The sequence below is a fragment of the Colletotrichum scovillei genome, assembly GCF_011075155.1.
Source record: "Colletotrichum scovillei strain TJNH1 chromosome Unknown Contig00014, whole genome shotgun sequence".
Classification (NCBI taxonomy): Eukaryota; Fungi; Ascomycota; class Sordariomycetes; order Glomerellales; family Glomerellaceae; genus Colletotrichum; species Colletotrichum scovillei.
The window spans coordinates 547,534-570,902 of record NW_023336272.1 but is presented as its reverse complement, the minus strand read 5'-3'; the positions used below and the strand labels follow the sequence as shown (position 1 = coordinate 570,902).

General features: G+C 51.7%; 2 protein-coding genes across 2 annotated transcripts; one reads left to right on the top strand and one right to left on the bottom strand.

The window, feature by feature from the left end:
- Positions 1-7,059: 7,059 nt before the first annotated feature.
- On the bottom strand, positions 7,060-7,845 carry HER10_EVM0008664 (uncharacterized protein; the record flags this gene model as incomplete). Its single annotated transcript, XM_035478178.1, has 1 exon — positions 7,060-7,845. The coding sequence occupies one exon, from the start codon at positions 7,843-7,845 to the stop codon at positions 7,078-7,080; it is 768 nt and encodes a 255-aa protein (XP_035325818.1). The 3' UTR covers positions 7,060-7,077.
- A 13,761-nt stretch (positions 7,846-21,606) lies between these two features.
- HER10_EVM0001385 (type I polyketide synthase) lies at positions 21,607-22,014 on the top strand (the record flags this gene model as incomplete). Its single annotated transcript, XM_035471133.1, has 1 exon — positions 21,607-22,014. One exon carries the CDS (start codon positions 21,607-21,609, stop codon positions 22,012-22,014), a length of 408 nt encoding a protein of 135 aa, XP_035325773.1.
- Positions 22,015-23,369: the final 1,355 nt, after the last annotated feature.

The window sequence follows — 23,369 nt, the reverse complement described above, 5'->3', positions numbered from 1 at the left end:
CACACGCAGCCGCTAGCGAGAGAGAGCAGTTTGTGGCAATCTGATATGGACTGGCGTCCTTTTTATGATGTCGCATTTGTAGTCGAGTGGCCTCTGCCATGCGCAGTGAGGCGGGGACTACAGTTTCGGCAGTAAAATTCACGGCATCCAGGAATGATGGTTTCTTCACCAGCAGGGTTGATAGAGGAGTATGTGCTACGCTTTCAGGATGCGGCTCGCACAAGATACCGGCTGTCGCCGTTGTTCGCACGATGCGCCGAATTTGCTGCGGAAGCACACCGGTCAAATCGGCCAGGTCGTTGTAGGCGACCCTCGTCCTCAACGGGACGTATGCCAGGATCTGGAACTCGTTGAGCCACTGTAGACATGCTAGTAATTGTGCCTGTGAAACTTCGTTGTCAGCGTCAAGCTCTTTGCCCCCCACCCCCCCTCCAATGAATTAAGGCACTAATGATGCTTGGAGTCGGTGTCGAGAAATCCAGTTGTGAGTGACATACCTGTCTGAACAGTCCTTGAAGAAGCTCAGTAGCTGCGTTTGATAACGAGACATCAGAAGTCGTGACTGAGGCAGTATCTGCCTGCCATGCCTCCGGATGAGCTGTTAATCCGAGGGCCACAATCGTGTCCGCGCATAACTCGTTCTCGTTTGAAGCCATGGTAACTTAGCTAGACGCCGTATCGCTTGCATGTGCAAAGATTATTGAGGAGCTAATGTTTTCTTTTGCAAAGAAATCGTACTGGAACTCAAAGGTCCATGAACGTTGGTAGAAACAGGGCCGATAGCCGCTAGGCCCACCGGACGCGATTCTGTTCTGAAGTGTTTACGAGATTCGTTGTATGTCGCTTTGATCCGCGTATGTGTGTTGGCGTTGGTTTTCGTACTAGCCCCTCCTATTCCTCCGCAATACCCAAACTTAAGGTTATGCTGGATTCGGGCCTCCTGTTCGTGATCAGAGATGCGGAGCCCGGTGTCGCTGGCTCGTAGCCCGAAGGCATACCTCTAGCCCGAGGTATTTTCGCAAGACGTTGCCACATTAAGATGCCCAACCACCAAGGCAGCGAGTAGGGACGATTGGAAACTAATCAAGGATCAGGCGAGCCCTGAGTCTCGTACGTCCCAACCAGGGATACGACTGCGGAAATAGGGCCGGCCTATTACGTCTAGAGGGTTCAGCGGACGATAAGGAAACAACTGGAAAAATAAGTAGGTAAGCCATAGGTCCCGTATATCCCAACCAGGAAGGCGACTAAGAAACCCGGGCCGGCCCACTGCGTTCAGATACGATCCGTCGCATTCCAGTTCGTTCTGGCCTTGGTGTGCTGCGTTAGCGCCAACAACAGGATACTTCACGCAGGGGTTCGTCGGCTAAGCCGACCAACGTCCGTCGCGCGAAAACAGACTCTAATGAGACAAAAACCTCACAATCAGCGTTGGGCAGACAAGTTCTTTTCGGCAAGAAGTGGAACTTTGGCAACGAACTTGTACCAATTATGAGCAGCATTGCTTACGGACCACTGTATCCGTACGTCGTACGTTTATGTACAGGGTTCGTTCGGTTCAAGCTTTCGGCAAGCTTTGGTCAAGCTTTCCCTCAGTTCTTGGCCTCGCGGCCCGCGGGATGTGGGGTATCCAAGTGGACCCCGCTGACGGAGATGATCTCCTTGAGGTCTTGGTACTTGAGTTGCATGGAAACGACATCACGCCCATGCGCTAAGCCACGATGAATTAATGTTGTGATTGACTGGTCCTACTTATGTACATGTATTCCATTCAAGCTGTTTGTGAGACAGTGAAACTCTCACATAAACATAAACCGCTTGTTGCTGACTTTACAAACACTGGCGCATAACCTCCCGTCACCAGGCCACGCGTGTTCCTGAAATCCACAATGGCGTCCAAAAGCCGTGTTGATGATGCCGGCATTGAAACGAAACTGCGTAACAGTTGTGATACCTGTTCTACAGCCAAAATCAAATGCACGCAAGAAAAGCCGGCATGCGCTTATTGCGTCAAAAAGCTGAAAGTCTGTGTCTACGGTACCTCGAAGCGCGTCCGTCGGACACAGCGATCTCACAAACAGCAACAGCAACAACAGCAGCAGCAGCAGCAAGAGCATGAGAATCAGCAGCAGCGTCGACAGCGGCAACATGCAGTCAGCGAAAGCCGACCGCCACGACCGACCACGGCACTGACGTCAACGTCTTCAACCCCGCCATATCCATCTTTTGGCGCCATGACCAGCGCCGAGTTGATGCCGGCACAACAGACGTACCCTTTCGTAACGCCAACGGACAGCGGTGAACAAGACTGGCCCGACTTTCTGACAGCCCTCATGGAACCGTATACTTCCACGGAGTTGGATAGCGTAGGCGTCTCGCTCGACACGTTCACATACGTCGAGGACTCGGCTCTCAACCTCTCACCACCACTTTCAAGACTTGCCCAAAGCCACACATCGGATCGGACTAGAGTGCAAGCTGCCCAGCATGCTAGCTCTGTTTCTGGATCCGTTACAAGTTCGAGTGACTTCATGCCCGGCTCACTGGCCAGAACCCACGGTAGCAACACAGATGAGACGACTTTCTTCCCAGCGAGCCCTCAGATTGCATCAGGGGAAGCCTACTCAAATTCAGATCACACCCACGCACATCACTGTAGCCCTAGCCGTACGGGCTCCTCTGCCAGTCGACCAACCCGCCGCTGTCAGTGCCTCATGCGGTTGCTTAACTTCATGGCTCAGCTGTCGATAGAACCGTCCCAAGCGTGGGACGCTGCCCCCGATGGCGAACCTTCGACACTCAATACTCACTCAACAAGCCTCGAGCTCGTTAGCAAAAGGATCAGAAATATAAGTGACGGGCTCGACAAGATCTTGCAGTGTCCTTGCTCTCATGACACTTTGCTGCTCTTGATCGTCATACTTAAGATCCAAGTCTGCTACATCGACGCCGTGAACGCCATTACAAGCGAGGATGACGGCGGCGGCGTCAAAAACTTCCGGTTCAAGCTTGCTCCGCAGTCTTCGTGGAATGATGCACCTGATGAAGATGACGATGACGACGACGATGGCGAACACTCCGGGGATGAAGACCAGCGGCGCATCTTCATTCAATATGTACTTTCGAGACTAGCAGGTCTGAGGACTCTGATCATTCGACTATCGGAGCGGCTTGTCGAGCCCAAGACCTTTCCGAGCGAAGCACGCCGGCCAACAGTGCCGCAAGGCCCTCCGTACTACTCGGTGGTTGAGGGCAAGATTGAGATCACGCCGTTATCTGCGTCGTCGTTGTGCACCTTGGCGTCGGATTTACACAATCGGTTGAAGGGAATGTCACAGGCTATCTCAGAGAAGCTGCGAGAAGTATAACGAAAAGGAGAGATAGAAGTAGATAAGAAACGATGAAATGATATCAAGAGGTCGACTACTAGATTATAATGCTAAGTCTCACTTTACAACTCGTGGGTCGGATTCCTACAGTTACTCATGCCAGGGCCGGATCAGGATTAAGCGTTGCCTTTTTTTCCGTCCCTGAAATCCACATCAGAGATTGCTGAACTGCAAACCAGAGATATGTTTATTGAATGATGACTGATGCTGTGTGTGTCTCACTAGTGGTTTCCCTAAACATAAATAACTTTGCCAGTTTATACTTGATATGATGCACTAGAATCGAACGTTAAATCACCCGGTATATCTAACGTTTGCTGGCTTTTATATTTAACAAAATAGCCAGTATTGCGTCTCTGGAATCAAATTATGAAGACAGTCGTGATCAAACTACATGCTTCACAACCAGATTTCACGATTCTATCTTTCGATCGTATTGATTCTTCCGTATAAATTTCGTTGGATGCTAAGGCAAGTCAACTCAGCCGGCCAACATTCCAGAAGGTTTAGTCGTCGCTTATTCAGCTTGTGACCTCGGTCTCATAATCACCGAGATCCACTCTCGCTCGGGCGAGCCCCTTTCACTATTGCCTATTTCCAAAGGCCCAAGAGACAGCCGTTCACAGCATATCTCGATGCCCGCATCGTGAACATGCCACCACCTCGCTCGCATTCCCGTATGCGGATCCGCGGTGAGGAGCAGCTCTCGTGAGTTGCCTCCTCGTTGGCGCTAGAGACGCAGGCTTTCAATCGAGCCCTAGTAATAACGGCTGACCTTCCTTGTTAGACAAACTTCGTCGTTGGGAGGGGGTCCCGGGTAGTGTAGCCGGTGACAGCGCGTCACAGCGCGGCACTAACTTCTCTGTGACTCGTCTACACTAGTCGTACGTCTCGCATGGGTTCTGAACTTCTGTCTGGGTCATTGGGGCATCGCTGTGGGGGCGGCGGGGTTCAGCTGTGTGGGTGGTCGTGGGTATCTTGGTGCGTTGCGAGCGGCCAACAGCCCAACCCCAAAACCTTTCTGTATTCCCGTGGGGCAAAGTCGGCCGCTGCCGCGCTCCATCAAGCACAGATGCCTTGGGATACTGATCGATCGCTGGAGGTAAGGCTCATCAGAGAGACAAGGGCAGAGGTTATCTCAGACCTCAGACCTCAGACCTCAGACGTCTGCTTCGGAATGGGCTCACCGAGGTGTGGAGAAAGTACGTACCGCACCGCCACAATGACCAATTTCCACATTTCTACAAGTCAACTCGAAAAGATGAACTGCCGCGCCACAGCGACGCGACCCACCGACCTGCCAAACAGCTGCGACCGCCTGGTCTATATAAATCGCCTACACAATGAGATAATAAGGCAGAAGAGACAAACCACATTAGGTGCAAGGCAACCTTCAGGTGTACGATTCTCCATACTGCCTGCTCTTGCGTCTGCATCTGTGCGACCGCCCTTATCGGCCTAGAAAAATCACCCGGGTCTGCTTGACGAGTCCTGAACGCCTCGTAGCCCTCTCATGTTAGGGGCGTTTGGCGCTCCTTGTTGGCTGGAGCAGCTCTGCGAAGCTTCAATGATACGACGTGGTGTGCCAAGCCGAACTTTTCGAGTGGGAATTGTAATGGAATTCAGATGGTTGCAGGGACCTCGGACGAGTCGGGATGCGCGATACTATTGAATGAGTCGAAAAAAAGGCGAGGAGTTGAGTGCTCCTAGAGAAGGATCTACCTGCTTTGATTTGCACTGCATGATGTCGACCAAATGCATCGCACTCGCACCCAATAGAATGCGGTGCGTCCTGTCTCTTGCTCTAGCTTGAGCTGTGGCTTCATGTATGCTGGCCGCCTAAATAGTCCTTCGGCTGCTCTGCTTTCTGCTAACGGCTCTCTGACTTCTCGAAGTCGCCGAGGCAGACGAAGTCCAAACTAACGATAGTGGAGAGCGAAGGCGCTCTCTGCTGTATCTGCTTGTATCATAACGCTATTCGAGTTGAAGCCGTAAAGGTAGCCCATGTAGATGAAGCGACTGCGAGTCTTTCTGCCTAGGATACCGACTTGTCTTTCGGACTTGTGTCAGGCTCTGCCCCGGAAGCTATCCTTGAGCATTGCTATTGAGAGCTGCTTAATTCCACAAGAGGAAGTGAGTGAGGGCCATCATGGAGGACTTGGAGATTGGTCATCAAGTGTGCGCAGCTATAGGCTGGAGTCAGAGAGCATTCGTTCGTAGTCTCTCCGTCCACTAGGAAGAAGCCGTGGGAAACCAGCCATTCTTAGAGCCGCCATCCATAGCCATCTTAGGACATTGTGCTAGATCATTTAGATTCATATGAAACGCGACGGAATTTTAAGATCACTGGGGGCCATCAATGACATGGGATTAGTTTTGATGAAGTACATGTTTCCGAAGCCTTCTAGGTTGACTCATCCGGAAGCCAGCTTTCTCGCGTTCTCGCCAAGCTATGAATCCAGACTTCAAGACCACTGAGATAGCAAGCAGACCTGTCGTCGTGACCCACAGTTGTTGCTTTCCGCATATTCGAAGTGACACTGTCATACTGGCCATAGGCATCCGCGGCAGTGGCGCATCACTTTCCGAAGCCACGAAGCCTTGGTACATGGAGCTGAGGTCAGTTGCGGAGTGATAATCGAACCAAGATAATGCTGTAGGAGGATAGAAGGTCGAAGCGACTGAGTGGGGGACCGAATACCTTGTCGCGGAAGACAGGCAGTCTACCTCCAGTTCAGCTTCTGGCTTCCCTACAGCATTCACTACTTCACTATTCGGTGGATCGCCTGTGTGTCATTTACTTCCATATATGAACATAACTAGAAGATACCGCGAGGCGCCAGGCTCTGTTTGTCTCGCCGAGACGCCACCAAAGACGTTCGACACGAGCATCAAGGGAGGTTCGGTCGGGTGATGGGTTCTCAACATAATGAAGAGCCGAAGCCAAAGTATCTACTCGGCAACTATGTTGCCAGCCTGCTCAGTCCTTGCCGCCAGGGGGCGTCAGCATTGAACGAGGGCCGCCAAGCCAAGTCAGATCATGGACACCATCTTCACCTCTAGGTTCACGGATGGCGATCCTAACTGTCGCGAAGATTCGACGGCAGTATGAACAACACCTTGTATTTCGAAGCAAAAGCTTGGCAGCTTCTGTCATTTGATCATGGCGCCACTACGAGGTCTCGCAGCCGAGATATCCATGCTTCCAGTACGGTGAGACTGGGTTTGCTATGTCACCCCACCCCCGCTACGCTTCCAGGCCAGAAAAGAGTCACAAGAACAAATGAGGGGACGCCACTCCACTACAAAAGGAACGTCAAAGGTTTAACCTCATGAATAATCAATCAGAGCTACTCTAGAATTATGCTCTAACCAAAACGAACCAGAACGATCCCGTATTCAGTCGCGTACCGCGACACAATCCCACCAGAAGATCCACAACCCTTACTTCTCAATCCTTTTATTCAGTGTCACCCAATGCCCCCTCACACTCCTCAACGTGAACGATCATCGCCCGCAGAGAGCTCTTATCCCGACATGCCTCAAAGTCCGCCAAGGTCCCCCGCAGTCTGCGCCGTTTGTCGCACCAGTAGTCCCGATCGTCCGATGCCGTGCGCTTCTTGCTTACTTCCGAGACCATTTTGTTCTCAAGGAGTGCTGCGACGTTTCCCAACCTCTCTTGAGCTTCCTAGGCCGCAGAGGAAAGCTGATTGTTGGAGGACGCCGATGCCTCAATGGCCTCGAGGCGATTCATCATGTCGTCTTTGATGTTTGTGATCGCTGTGCCAGCCTCGGCCGCTGCTTCTGTCGCAGCAGCTTGTCTGCCCTGCAATTCGACATCTGTCTCTATCGCATCCTTGACGGCATGATACCCGTTACGCAGAAAGTCTTGAAACGCTTTAACCTGGTCGTCTGTCGACAGGTCTTTGCCTCCAACGGCCTCTGAGGTGTTCTTCGTTTTGGCCAAGTCGCCCAGGCCGTCCTCTGCGATTTGTCGGCATTCCTGGAAGTCTGGTGTGGGATGATCTGCGACGATATCGTTACCCAATGGGCCGATTGCCTCATGTTCTCCCATATTGCTTCCATCTTCATCGTTACTCAAATCGAAATCATTGTTGCTGAGAGATATCCCACCGATACCACTGTCTTGAGGGGAATGACCACGATTTGCTGCAGTTTTCGTGCCCTGTTTCTGCACTGCTTGTCCAGACAGGCTTCCGACATCTTTCAGAGATGCGACGCCCTCAGGCCGTTGCCTTTCTCCACCCTTGGAAGTATCTTGATCTTGGGGACCTCGAGGGTCTTCCTCGGCTTCATTGGAGGACACTGGGGCAGGGCTCGTGCGGGTGTTGGCTTCGGAAGTCTCTTCGAATTCCTGAACGTCAATAGTACTTGGGTTGGCAAGAACTGGCTTTCTCATAGCCTGGCTACCAGCTTGATTTGATGAGCTGGCCATGTTGCGCGATACTAGAGCAAGTCAGCAACAAGGGACTAACGCAGGTTAGGCGTGTCAGTACTGACGTTGCTTTTTTGCTTCTGAAATTTCTCGTGGCTGGATTTCTCGCAGCAGGTAGTGTTGAATCTTGCCTTTGGCGTCCTTCTGGCGGTTTTCAATTACCTTGTCGAACAAGGCTTCTGCAGACGTGCCGATCGCTGCGAAACCCTTCTACGAATCTCGGGAGCTGACGACTCGTATGCCAAACCACAGGTATAGGTCAAGAGGATTGGCGAGGCCCAGATGTGCCGCTGCTGTCTTCCGGTAGGTCTGTTCCTGACTGGTCTTCCCGAGGTGCGCCCAGTGGCTCCCGAATTTGGCCAAAAGTACCGAGTCGAGATCCTGGCTGGAGATTTTCGTTTTGATCCACGCTGCGAAGGGCCTTTGTCGTCTCGTCTTTGGCAGCTTTTGGTCGTATGTCCGGAATCCGTCAACAAGATTATCGTATGCGGAAGCGGTACGCTCGCGACCTTCGCCAACAACCAGTCGGAGAGAAGAAAGCAGATGGTCGAGGGTATGGTTGTTTACTTGCGCCGAGGACCGCGGCATCACTCAGGTGAACGTGCTGTACCAATGGTGGTTGATCTTTGACACGGTGAGGACGAGGTTATGGTGGTGGAGTTGAGGTGAAGCCTTGTGTCACGGTCGACAGGCTGAGGAGGAGAAAGGAAACGCGCGCGTCTGTTTCTTTCAGCGCTTAGTGGCTCAGTCGAATTGTCAGCGGTTGGTTAATGTGTAAATGGAAAGGAGGGAGTGAGGAAGGGAGGAAGGGAGGGTGCGCGTTGATAATATTGAAGTGGAATATTGAAGCAGGCAGTAGCCCGAGGATGGTACCTACCCAATTTGAGCACAACTGCATCTGAATGCACTTCCATGCACAAAGTGAGAAGTCACAACCCACAGATCCACTTCCCAAATGTAAGGTACGAATACCCATATTAACCCAGTACCGCAGGGAAAGTCCTTGCCCGCGAGCCTGCCGCAAAGGGAGGTCTGGGATAAGCGCCCCGAGATAAGCGCCTGCCTGGTACCGCGGAACCCACACTAGTTTGCAGCAGTCAATCAAATCAATGTGCTCGGGTACCTGAGTATCAAAACGAAGCAACGAGGTCGAAAAATGTTGGAAAGAAAATGAATGTGTTCGTTGAAATATTCCACATTCGTGAGAATTTCCTTGGAATTCTTGAACACCAGACGTGGGAAGAAAAGGAGATGTTCTAGTGGAAATGGCTCTTATTCACGCTGGCATCCCACCCAAATGTCAGCGAGAGGTACATGAGCACGGACGTATGCCCCGTGGGTAGTGCGCAGTGGAGCAGGAACCACTCAACTCACCTTACCCACCCCACACCTTCTTGTGCGCCATCTGCAACCTCCACATCGTACCTACCTTATTTGTGTCGCGTCCATCGCATTGGAGGCGCCCGCAGCCGAAGGAACCTGTGCCAGCTGCCTTTGACCGCCCACTCAACAGCCTCCGCCGTCGTGTCCGTTGCTGCACAAAACTCCCATCGAAGTGCCGGAACATTAACCAACTTCCTTCTACCGTACGAGGCACGGGTGCCTGCTTACCTTACTGCGCTGAGCCCTTCCTTAGATGGCCCGTCTCTCCTCCGACGACGTGGAGAGGGGCGCAGAGCATTTCCGCAGGGCCCATACCTCTTGAAGAGTCGAACTATACAGTCTTTCCAAGAATGCCGGCTTCTGAGGAGATAGGTATTACACAGGTAAATCCTCCCACAGCAGAGGCTCAAGACGGTCGTATCACCACCTTCTCCCATCGTAACATCTTCTCGCCCAACCCAGCCAAAAGCTCTTGCAACCGCTAACCGCTAACCGCATCAGCAGAGCCACATCCATCCCGACCTCCAAGTCAAAACCCATTGCACTCAGCTTTCCAACTGCATAAAGCACGATTGTCGCCACAAGCTCCTTGGCAGTAGCACAACTCTCCGTTGTTTGCAACACTATTACCCCGTCGTCACACGCCGCTAGCTGTCCAAAAACCTCGCAACAGTTTGTGTTCAGCCCGATCCGATCAGCATTTCCAACAAAGCCGCCAACTGAGTTCATCACGTTGACAAATGGGACGCGAAGCAAGGTGGACTTTCAGGCTTGCCGCCTCGATTCCGTTGGAAACAATAGGCTGAGGACCTTTGCTCTTGGTGCGGCATGCCTCGGATTCGGTCGGGGCAATTACTGAAATGATACCAATGACCTACCTTCAGTATCCTCTCTGCCTTACTGTGGTCAAAGTAAGGCGGCTTCAAGCAACTCTTGCGGCCAATTGAACCGGACGTCACGCAGCAACCACAGTCAACCTCATACTTTGCCGCCAGCCCAGGGCGCGCCATTCCTTACGCAAGTATTGTCGGTTCATTTTCCAATGTAGGACTTCCACACCTCATCTTTGCCAACTGGCATGCGACCGGGCTCGTACCCTGATGACTGACGGTCCATAGTCTAGGTTGCGTCGTGGCGTCGCTGTCCTTGGCTCCTTGAGCTCCCTACCGATTCCCATCGTTCCCGAAATGCGGATTCGCCCGCACAGATGATCACCCCCGGCAACGGTCCCAATAGGAACGGCCGCTTCATCCTCTTCACTCTACGATGGATCAATCGCAACACCCTCGCTTTTAACCTTGACGGGACCCTGCCCGATACCCTCGCCAGTCTCACCGACCGCATCTTAACGAAGTTAGCTACCGCACCTGCTCGCAGAGACCAGAACCAGAGGTTCAAAATGCAGTGATTGCTGCGCGTCTCTGATCACCTATTACTCGACAGTCTCGGCAGTGAGTCCATTGTACCCCAGTGCACAGCAAGGTCCAAGTTGGTGGGACTGATCCTTGCCATCCAAGTGCCCGTTTCTGCATAACGCTTCAACACCAATAACCCCCCTGACATTTTCACCATCTCCATGCATGCCCCCAACGCGTGATGATGCAACCTGACTCAAACCAGAGTACACTATACCGCGAGTCCGTACAAAGATCTAGATTTCAGGGTTCATCAGAGCTTTCCTTGACGTCGCGGCCGCATGCCCCTCCCGCTCACAGGGAGCACAGAATCCTCACATGCGCCGGCGTCCCCTCCTGCAACTGCACCACAACTGCAGAAATGGCATACCTCCTCGACAGCCAGCAGCGGTCATATCACCCCATTTGCCCACAGTTGCTTCTTCACCATGGCGGGAGCACTCGGAATCCGATTCGATTCTCAGGCCTGAGGCCGCGCGTGGTTGACAAGATTCGTTTCCATGCCTGACAGTCCGCACGCGCCCTGGTGCATGCAACACAAAGAATTTCAGGTCAGTTTGTCATTCATGTTCGCCCCTTCTTAAGCGCATGAAGCTCCAGCTTACTTTGTGAGCAGCAGGGACAAGCCAGCCTTTGTGCGAACTCGTAGCAAGCAATGAGCCATCTACCAAGGCTCCCTACATCCCAACACACGACGCAAAGTTGCGGCTTGGCGACCCACACTCCACGGTTCTTCGAGACCGGTTTCGTCAGCAGACATCTACAAAGCTTGCTCCAGAAGTCTGTCGCAGCCATCGAACGATTCCGGCGATGGCCTTTCCAATCTACCATCCGAGTTCCCTCACCCTACGACAATGTCCCTGCCAGCCTCGTCCATTTGCATCTTCAACACCACCAGCACGAACGCGAAAGCGAACGCGAACGCAGACTGCAAGACAACCATGTCGATCGAGCTACCGAAAAGTACGAATCAATCCCAACATGATACCGGGGTGTGGGCTACACTCTTGAAGCAGCGAAACTTCACTCGGGACACATTCATGACGGTAGAGGTCTAGCGCAACACAGGAGCCGTGAATGAGAGAAGGATCCGAGCCCACTTGTCTAGAGTGCAAGTCCCGAGTCCATCCGTACACCTCGGCACCCTCATAACGATATGGGGCGTCATCACGACCTGCGACGTCGTTAAGAACTTTGCCGGCCTTCTCAGCGACCGTTTGCTTCTGGGTGTCTTTGAAGCCGGCTTCCTACTCTGGTGCCGTCTACTTCTGTACCTTTTGGTACTTGCCGTGAGTACTTCCACTACCTCTCCCTCAAGAGAATGAAGTACGTTGTTGACTGCACATTCGGCCAGGATCGCTCTTGCGTCGGGGGACTACATTATCCGCAATGTCCAAAGCCACAAGGTATCGCTGGTTGGAAGCACGCACAAGCAAAGACCACTAGCAAAGACTTTTTCCTCTCACAATCTCGCGGGAAACGATGCCCTCGATCTGAATTTCCTTTCTTCAACCCCAGCGCCCCATCCGACCAATCCTCGTTGCATAGGCATGCTTCCATACTGCACAGTCACATCTTGTTCACGCAGAAGCCGGTTTTGAGTGGATATCCATTCATGCCATCTCCCAGCTAACGGCCCTGGGTTCCCCAAGAGGTCGGCAGCCACTGGCTCCAGGTTGGTCTCTATCGACATCCGCAACACTCTTTCGTTATCCCAGACAGCCCCCATAGGCATCGCGGCGTATACAATTACCCTATACCCACAGAGCGATAGGTTTCTCAGCACGCATGAGTGGCACCAGTTCTTGATTTGCTCTCCAAGTGAAGGTGACGCCAAGTCAGAGTACTTTCGAGGAAGAATCACCGCCAATTTCGTACTGATGGATGCTGATTCTGGGCAGTTTCTGCCGGCTGAAGGGCTCACACTGGCCAGATTGGCAGAACCAGACGACATGGTAGCCAGCATACGTCTCGTAGTCATTTGCCATGGTCCCATCGTTCGAAATGTGAATTTCATCCTCCCGTCAGACTTCGTTGTGTCAATAGATTCCTCGTGACTGGAATGGCGTCCGTCATGTCCCTCTTCTTCCAGGGCAGGCATATTCTGCAATTGATAAACGGCCCTTCAGATACTTCTACAGGCCGCATACACAGCTCTTCCTGACGCCAGTGTCCACTAGTAGTACATCATGTTTCTCAGGTTGATTTGAGAGCTCGAGATTTCTGGTCCCGTCAACAGCCCCGCGGGTCATCTGCTCCACTACTCCATCCCCACTCTAGGTCTTGACGCATCTACAACAATGCTGACTCGGCGACCCGGCCCTGTTCAACCAAGGCACCGGCTTTATATTACCTGACCCGTCGCGGGCGATGCAGATCTGCATTGCTTACCGTCGCTCTCTCACGTACTAATTGTGACCGACCTCTGTTTTACGCGGAGGAGGCATCCCAGGTTGTGGGCCTATGGGCGAGCAAGGGCCCTGTTCATCATCTTGGTGACTCGTTATGATACTGGCACTACCTGCTGAGCCGAGCCAGGGCAGTCTGGTCGGGGTGCTGTGTTGATTGGGGTAGGGGGAAGGCAAGATAATGCGCAGGATTAAGGTGTGTTGGATTAAACACCGGTGCACCCCGCTGTCCCCGGGTACGAGTATCTGCAGTTGACATCGAGAAGCCTGCGCTGATTGGCTTCTGAATGGATATGTGGGTTTCTGGTTGGGACACAATTGATTATGATAGATGTACCCGTTCACCTCTTTCTTTAGACACATGCACCTCCATTGACCCAAGACCAAGTCAACAATCGTCTATCGACACATGGCCTTTCAGTGGGAGTCAAATCCCCCGGCAACAGAACCATCCTCAGCGCTACTTTGCACAGTATTTAGGAAGGAAGATCGTTGCCTGTGGGAATTGGTGGGTATAAATGAAGATGGCAGCTGGTATCGGAGACGTCGACAGGCAATTCTACTTGTGTAATCAGCCACCTGAAGCTTCCCAGGGCAGAGAACAAGACCAATCTCGACGTCCCAACCACCAATACTGCCCTTCCCACCCGTTCCGGATGAATGAAGATGGGTTATATCTAGTCTTGGTGCTCGGCTCGACTTCTCAGCGCGTGGTCCAAGGCAAGAAGTCGTCGACAGGCCATCTGGGGAATGATACCGACGACATTGAGCGAATTTTATGCACAAACCGGAATCGGTTGGAACCGATAATGTGGTATCAAGCTTGCACGAGGCGATAACTAGATGTCGGCATGCGCTGGCCTGCTTGCATCAATGAAGCGTTGCAAAGGTGGCGATGTATGTTGCCTTGGATACTGGAACGCCATCGACAGACTGGGAGAAGTCCTGCTTGTGGACGGGTGAGCCTCTATGAGCACACTGCGGCTCATACGGCGTGTCCATGTCCCTGGTGGTCCCAAGTGCTTGACTTGGATTGGAAGAAGACCGGCTATTGTCGCCATGTTCTTTGTGCTCCTTGGCTCATCAACCATCCAGTCAATTAAAGCGGCAAGGATTCCGACAGCGAGATGGAGAATCTGAGCCAACGGCGGTCTCATGCGAAACTGAATCCCAGCCTCGACATGGCTAATGACCGACTGCTTAGCTAGAACATCTGGATCAATGTTCCATCTCTCAGCAGTGTCTCGCAGACCGGTGCCCGTGCCGGCGCCGTCAAGCTCCAGCCACCGAAACGTGAAGATGGCGGCCATACTAAACTGGTTCATGTCTGTTGTCATGATCGGAGTCCAGTTGCTAATGGCCCCCCAAATGACTTGGTTTATCAGAGTAAACCATCCGGTCATTGCCTGATAGCCACCTCGCGGGAGACGTACCTCAATCTTTGCTCGCGGCTGCAAGACAAGCACAACACGGAGCTCTGCTCTGCTGAAGGTCCGTGTCCTGCTTCAAACCGAGGCCGCTGCGACGCGTTAAATACGCTGTCGTCTTCTCCATCGAGGGCAGCCGATTTTCCAAAGTTATTTCTGTCCGCCGATGATAGTCCATCTCCCCTGATCTCGCATATGCTCCAGCAAACTGCCAAATCCGTCGTCATCCCACGACGAGCGCCAAGCCTTTTTCGCCTTATGAAATCAAGTACTGCCGTGCGGAGTGTCGCGGTATCCGGTGGTGCTTTCAGCAGTCGCTTTGAGCATTTGCCGAAGCTCGCGGAAGGGTGGGCACGTTTGCGAGGTCGTCGTGGTCGCCGCCGCGGTCAAACCTGGGAATGAGTAGTTAGCAAAGAAGGTTGGTCAACGCAGGTAGGCTGATATAGTTAGCGCGAAGATGACGAGAAGCTTTCTCATCCATCTTATGGACCTGCCCATGAGAGAGTCCCGACGCATGTGGCCATGGGTGAGACGTGTAAAGTGACGTGCCATCGGCAATCAATGCCATCCAGTTCCGTCAGCATCTTCGCAGTACCGTCCTGATACGTTACCTAAGAGCCAGCGAAGAACCCATCCAGATGAACCAAGATGCGACTAAATCTACCGCAATGACTCTAATAAATCTTGAAGCCGAGGGCAGCCCCAAACTTGCGACGACCACTAGTCTCCTTAGGGTACCACAAATAGACTTCTCTCAGCACGTCTAGATGATCGAGGTTACTCGGACGAGAGTATGCGACCTCTGTTACCTAAGGTAGCTAGTGTTCGTTTCGGAGAGGTATCCTTAGGCGGTGTTGGGATACCTTGTGGATCGTCTACCCTCCGGGTCGTAGAGCTCAATCAGAGGAGGGGGGCTGAACAACCTGCGATGCAGATAGGCAGTCATGGCGATTCTGGAAGAGAACTGAGTAGCAAAGGCAACGCGGACTAGTGATCTGGGCCGTTGGAACAGCAGCAGGTCACCGTTGGCGTTGTGTTCGATCCGGATTTTGTCAAAGGCGTTGGTGAAGGAATGGCGGCTGGCTTGATGACCTTTGGAACAGAAGCCAGAATTGGAGTTCGTGTGGGGGGAAATGGCGTTGGCGTTGGCACCAGGGTCGAGTATGTCTCGGTCAACTTCGAGGTCGCGTTCGACGTCAGGCGACGGCTGCTCACCCTACGAGCAATGTATGAGAGCGTCGTAAGGACCCTGAGGACAGGTGGAAAGAAGAAGTTTCTTCATCTTCGGGCGTGGATTGACCGAGCGCAGAATGGCGCGCAAAGGTGAGAGCGTCTTGGAAGGTGTCAGCCTCGCTGAGGGCTTGTTTGGCGGCATGCTTTTGGATGGGCGCACGCTGCGGTAAGACACGAGAGATGGGATGCGGAAGGGTGGAAAGTATGTACATTTGGTATGAAATTGTGACGAAAAGACTGCTTCATTAGTAATGAGGCTCTTTGTGTGAACTGGTGGGCGAGCGAGCTTCCGATATCGTCTTTCGCTTGACTTGGCTGCTGGCTGACCAAGGCGTAAAAGCAAGGCGTAAAAGATGGGAGGTGCTGGTGCTGGAAATAGGCTGTGGTGGAATGGCGAGGAGGAGAACAGCACATGGAAGGGTCTGAAACGAACTGGAAGGTGGGATGTAGACACCTCCTTCATCCTCGTGACCTCATGTGGTAGGTGCCTCCACCCGCGCCTGCCTGGGTACCTACCTATGGTAGCTGCCCGGGGCTGGGAATTCAAAATTTCATTCGGGACATCGTCCAACAAATAACTTGGAAGAAAACACTTGAAGTGCCTCCTATCCATGACCCCTAGCCTACCTTAGTGTATTTCATTGCGCCGAGCTCAATGATCGTCCATCTCAAAATCAAAGCGATTAAAGATCCAAGTCACCTCACCCGGCACCGTTTAAGATCTAAGCTAGAATACCTCGCCATCGCTTCTCGATCGGCCTATCAGCGTTTCTGTATCATTCGTAGAATCTCTGCATTCCAGCGCCAGTCGGGGGATGAACTAGCTACTTCCAGTCGCTCTCTGCTCGTGGCTGGGGTCCCTGCGCTTGTCTGGCACCATGATCCAAGTCCGAGTCCAGATCGAGGCGGGCTATCCCGTGGCGTGCCTTTGCCGCGGACTACGTGAGGTCCTTACTTAATCGTTGATAATTGGCGACGGCGGCATCATGGTGCAGATGGTGGATAAATGCTCTCGCGTTTCTTGGTGCTGACTGTGGACATATCGGCGGGAGATGGGGAGATAGTGGCGGGAGATGGTGCTCATTAACCGTTGCTTGATATCAGTACAAATGTATACGGATCCAAGCATTACTGCGATTGATCGACATCTCTTCCAAAAGATAATAACCTGGGACTCAAGCAAAGCATAGGGATTGATTGTGCTGGCGTCATGAAGCGGCCGATGGGATACAGCTCGAAAAACCATGCAGATCGCTCGTCGAAAAGCGGTGCAGTTGGAAAACGGCTCAGATGGGAGATTCTGATGGGGCTTCATCCAAGAGCTCCCACATTGTTAAGTTTGTGCTTCTGTGCAAGTTCTGAGGGCCAGCCGATATGGCAGCCTCTGGCTTGGCTTCAGTGCAGGTTGAAGTGCAAGCTGAACGGCAGTATCCGGACAGGTTACGGTCCATAACCGTGCCATGAACGGCAGCGTGAATCCTCAGCCACGGGGCCTGCTGAAAGTAATTCAAGGGTTCCGTAAGGGGCTCCCTCATGGTAAACATAGCAACCTTCCGCGCGCAGGCCTGGTATTTTGTTTACATTTGCCCGAAATCGAGCGAGACGTCAAGCCGGACATCCTGGACCAAAAGATCCTCAAGTTACTGTTGCAGCACAGCCACAGCCATGTGTGGCCGTGCACGTTCGATGTGGCCCGGGCTGCTGACAAAGAATGTACCCAAAGTCGGGCAGCTCGTCACCTGCTAACCCCCCCTCTGCTGCCCGTCAAATCCGGTGCAGGAAAAGGTCCTTCGCAAACCAGCACGAGCAAAATACTGGCGATCTGGCGAGCACAGGTTGAGTGTCGCATCGCAGCTGAGAACCGAGTTTTCTTGCAACGCCCCCTTTTCCTCGTCGCGTCAGGTATCCCAAGACGTGGATCCGTATCCATACTCGGATCCGACATAAGCATCCATGCCCGGGCCGATCATGCCATGCCGGTACCCACCTTCGCGCGCAACGCCGCAGTCCACCCCACTGGCAGAATAGACCGGCGGAACAGTAACGGGGATCTCACGCACTTTGCTTGGTGGCGAGCTCCAGCGCAAATGGCCGTGCACAATCAATCTGGTCTGGGGCTGCTGACAAAGCATGTGCCCAAAGTCGGGCAGCTCATCAAGTGTCTCCACTATTATGTAATCATTGACCCCGGAACGAAGACAGCGTCCATGGCGCGCACCCGGACTACATCCCATGCTTTGGGCGACTACGACGGCGCCGAGGGCATTTACAAAAACGTCGACGACCACTTCTCACTTGAACCGGTATTTCCCGTCATCGCCTCCATACTCTCCCGCAGCGGCCGTTGGGGTTTCAAGCGATGTGGCGATGCCCTGGGCCCCAAGATCGAAAGGATCAGCCCCGGGGGCCTCAAGGAGCCCCCGTCTCCAATTTCCAGGATGCCACAGTAGCTGCCATCATTTTCAACTTGCCCCGCGCCTGCGTGTGCTACATTCGCAAGGCTCTCCCATTCTTAGACGAGGTTGAAATAATTCAGCTTGACGAGTCCTTGCAGAATCTCTCTAACTGCGTGTTGCTGTAACTGAAGATGCAGGTCGGGCTGTCGGTGCATGAGTCTTGGAAGTGTGATAAAGATCAAGTGGAAGATTGGGTGCTGCTGACAAAGCATGTGCCCAAGGTCGGGCAGCTCGTCCCGTCCATCTCTTGCAGTCCAGCCACATGTGGCTGTGTACGTCCGATCGGGGCGGGGCCCAGGCTGCTACTGACGGAGCATGTGGCAGTGCATCACGTGCCCTCGCTCCTACCGCCCCGCGCCCGGTAAACCGAGCACTCCCTGGACCTGGGTACGTACCTAGGTGCTCCCTCAGACGGTGCGAAAACGGGACGATCCCCACTGGCACTGGGAGCGTCACAATCGTCAATCCAACGACGCCGACAGCCATGTTACGACCAAGACTACGCCGAATGGTGCTGCTAATCAACTACAATTTTGTCGAATAAGGCCTACTCGAAAAGCACTGGTTCAACAAATCGAGATGCTACAAGTGCGTCAAACGAATGCGATGACTTCCAATCCACCACATCCATCTGTTCGTTGGGGGCGCTATCGCGTTGGCAGATGGCGTCTTTCGTTGTCTTGGCTGAGCACAAGGTCTCCGACATCAGAATTCTGTAAGTTGTGACGGTCCGCGAGATGTCAAGTAAGTATTAATCAAGCGCAGAGATCGAGGCCAAGACAGGCCGCTGCACGAAGGGTGTCTTCGCCACGCTGAATTTGAGTTACTGCATGCGCGGGCTGTGACGTGCCAGCGACAATGACATCGACGTCTTTCTCGTGGTTCTCGAGGCTGCGAAAAAGGCATTCGCTCCGTATGGCAATGCCGTGTGTTTCCGGAAGATAGATGTTGAGGGTGACAGGGACGTACGAGCTGAATGTTGCATACCAAGTGTTGCGCGCCATCAGCGTGATCCGGGAGACCAACTTCTTATCATCGACCAACTTGGGACAGCGTGGACTTGCAGTTTATCTTTGTATTCCTGCCTGGCTGGTGGTTGAGTATGCCTGCTTCACGTCTTCTTCTCTCCTTCCCTCGAAGGTCGTTCACTTCCGTTATTCGCTAACACGGCTTGATGCATATTCAGGTACGTACCGAAGATGGCTGCCGATCTAACAGTGCGCATCCCTGTCTTGCCGATGTTCAATTGAAGTAAACCTGCTTGAACAAGACATCTCTCGAGGTTCACAACAACGAGGACGACAGTCTGTGCTCCTTATCAGCCATCACAGCCAAATACATCGACCTCGAAGCGGTCCCGAAGATGATCTTTCAATTGTCCACGGCGAGTCCATGCCGCCCGCAGGTTCAGACCGATGAGGTGTTGTTGGTAGCTTGCGACGGATCTGTTGAGTGCGACAGCCCTCAGGATAGTCTCCAAGCCGATCTATCGCGGAGCCTGCAAATCAAGTACGCAGATTAACAGTTCGTCGCCCTCGACTTGAGCCCTGTGGATCAACATTTGGCTAACAACGCGACCGTGGCGCAAGATTTCGTTACACACCGTGGTAGTGGCAGGCTCGGTGGCATGCAACAACAAGCTCGAATGAGCCAGGCGCGACTTCGAGTTGCTCTGCCCCCGCATACACAATGATGCAGACAAGAACGAAAAATTGCCCTCAAACACTGAAGAAACCCGCCATCCGCCAGCCTCTCCAGCAACCGGCTAGGATCAAGGCGTTGTCGACTGTGCAGCTCTTCTCAACATTCTCTATTTCACAGAGTCGCCTCTTCCTCATGATCTCCCGGACCAAGACTGCGTCGAGATTCAGCCGCTGGCTTTCGAGCTCGACTTCCGCAACGTCATGGTCGCTCTGAACAGACACTGAACAGACAGACGAGTCCGTCACAGGGGTCGAATCCTCCGGGACCATCAGACGGCTAGGTACTAACGCCGACAAGCAGAGAAACCTCCGGGTCGACAACCGCGTATGCATAGCGCTCCGCGGGCACTGAGCCAGCCGCATCTACTCGCACTGGCTTTGTGTCGTGCGCCTCCCAGACGACACTCGCTTCGAGATGGACTTCAAAGATCGTAATGGCATTCATGGTAGCACAAATGGATCTCCACGGTTCGGGGCGTCTAGCACGCGGCGACAAGGTTATCCTCCACACGGCGGCTTGTAGCCTCGCTATCCGTGATTGTCGCTCAACAACAAACCGACGCCGGGTTTTTTGTGACGCGGAGCCCGGACCCCAAATGCCGTTTCCTCACTGAGAAGTTGTCGATTCGCCCGAGAAACCCTTTTCTCCAGCCGCGATCCAAGCTCTGCTGAGAGCATCCGGCGCAAACATCAGTACTGAGTTACAGTTTCGTTTGGACTGAAAGCCGGCATTGAGCCACAGTTTCATGGCTGGCTTGATCGCTCTGGGCAGGCGGAGAAGCGAAGCCGTCCGCGGACCTTTGACCAAAGTCATGGGCGTCGAGGAAATCACGAGCACATCATTTAGGCCGCGTGTACCCTGGTAACGCTATCTTCTCATTCCCTCTCAGTGCCTCCAGGGATTGCCTCTCAGAGCGCTTGATTATTGCAATGCTAACTAGCGTGTGTCGTGCAGGTTGTATCGCGAGCCACCCTGAGCCCAGATGCCACCTAAGTGTAGTGCCCCGAGCAGCTTCGATCCGCAAGACGCTTTGCAAGTATTTTGTTGGACAAGGCACCCGATTATTGCTCCTCGTCTCCCGCAGCGCGCCAAGGTAGACCAGACCTTCATCAACATGCCGCAGCGTGCAGTGTGCACCGTCCGTGTCGTCAGTCCAGACATCTTTGACGCGTTTGTTGAGATCAACATAGGAGAAAGTCGAAGAGACGTATCCCCGAGTCAGGGTACAACCCAAGTCGGAATTCCACTGAGGGCATGGATTCCTTTCTGCAGGATTGTGCTGACGCTTCGCTACTCGTTAGGACTTCACCTTGAAGCAAACAGATCTCAACAATCATAAGACCACCTTCCAATCCAAAGCGCTGGGTCGCAACGCTCTTTTCTCGAACCACAGCCTCGACTCCTTCATCATACTCTTCTCGATTGCCGGCATAGCAGGCTCTACAGCCAGAACAAGCAACCACACTACCGGCCTTTTCCAGGAGACCGGCATATAACACCGCTAATACCGGGATCTGCCCACCTTCTCGACAGACTGAAGCGTGGTAAGGTTATTAGCTACGGGGCTGAGAACAGAGGGATTACCGAATGGCCCGTCAAGATGGGATTCCAGCCCACCGTTGAGGGCAAGGTCTTGCGCGTGGTCAAGTCTGCCATCGTCTATCCCGGCGGTCGGACGTAGATTATCACGAACATCGAAATGGCCTGAGGGCCGCACTGGGAGGAGCAGCCGTGGATGCAGGACCGGCGGCTCAGCGCGCTCCACACCAGGCGATTCGATGGACCTTCTGGTGGTCAACATATGGTTGGCGACGCTACCGACATCCACAATCCCGGAATGCCGCTTTCTGTGGCCGATACGACAACAGTGGCGGTCCACTTCGCGCAGGCAGCCTCCCAGTGGAAGCTTAGCGGCATATTTCTCACCAGTGTGGAAGATATCATGGAGCTCCGGCCACTTGGTGAGTATGGTTTCGACTCACTTGTGGCAGTCGAGTTCCGGACATGGCTGGCAACGTATCTGGGTCCGACCTCGTCTGTATTTGAAGCGATCCAGAGCTGGCTATCGGCAGCTCTGACTTCACATGGTCGTCAGTGCTCTCACCTGGATATGGCCATGTCTCTTTGTTGCCCAGAGCGATAGGGATAACGTGGCGTTAGTGACGTCCTGTTTGGCATGAATGAGCTACACATCAGCATACACGCAAAAGTTGGACTGCTTAAGCGTCTACTCCATCGAAGTTTCCAACAACAACCAGTACGTTCCCCGCAAAGCTCTCATAGATCTCGAGTCAACCACCACTCCATCGTTTACACTGCTTGCTTATTGAGAGATGCCACGTTGGAGTCAGGTCCAGTGGGATGACATGCAGTAGGTCGAAGCCGATGCCTTTTAAATTTGATCCACAGCCGTCCAAATGCAGGGAAACCTCAAGTTTGCCATGATCATGGATTGCTCCATCCAAGCTTCTCTTAACCTTCCATACCACCAAGCTAAAACCCTGCTCTGAAACGTTAACTGCAAAAAGGACAAGTACACCGAAGAGAGAATTAGGGGTTTTTATACGGAAGAACTATCTCTAAAAGCAGCGGCCAGAGAAACCGGTAATATTACGACCTAATATAAGACTAGGGCGTGCCCCACTAGCACCTAGTAACTATAGCGCATTATATATATAGGACGGGACAGAATATTAAAAAAACCCTAAGAATAAAAGAACTATAATATAAATTATATAATAATAAAAAATAAGAATATTTTAAATATACGATATATTTAACTAAGCTAAGGATATATAAAATATACTAAATATTTAATATATCTAAATAAAAAGACTATTTAACTTTATTTAGTTAAAAATAAAACTTATATATAATATAAACTTAAGCCAGGCTTAAAAATAAACTTTTATAGCTTTTTAGTAATTAATTTAGTATTAAATTTTACTTTTAGCTATTTTTATTAAGAACCCTTTTTAATAAAATTATAATTAATTATTAAAACCTTACTTATTTTATAATTTATAAATATAGTTTTAGAAAAGCTATTACGATTATAATACTATTTATTTAATATTTATAACCTTAACTTTTATTAATATACTTATTATAACTAACTAGTTATAATATTTTAATTACTCTTATTTAATAAGTTTATTTTAAAAAACTAACTAAATAATATAAATAATATTTTCTTATATTTTAACTAAATTACTTATTCTGGGCTTTTTATTTTTTTAAGTAACCTATTTAAAACCTAGTTAAAGAAATAAAAATAGTTTTAATAAATATTAATTTTAATAATAAGGTTATTTTTAAAAACGTTTATAAACGACTTTATAAAAAGTTAAAAAGGGGACGTAAATATTATTAAAATATAAACTATATATAATAAAACTATAAATAGCTTTAAAACTTTAAAATTATAATTTAATAGTTTAAAAATAGCTCTTAGCATATTTAAAACCTAAAAACGAAGTTATTTAACTTAAAAAATAA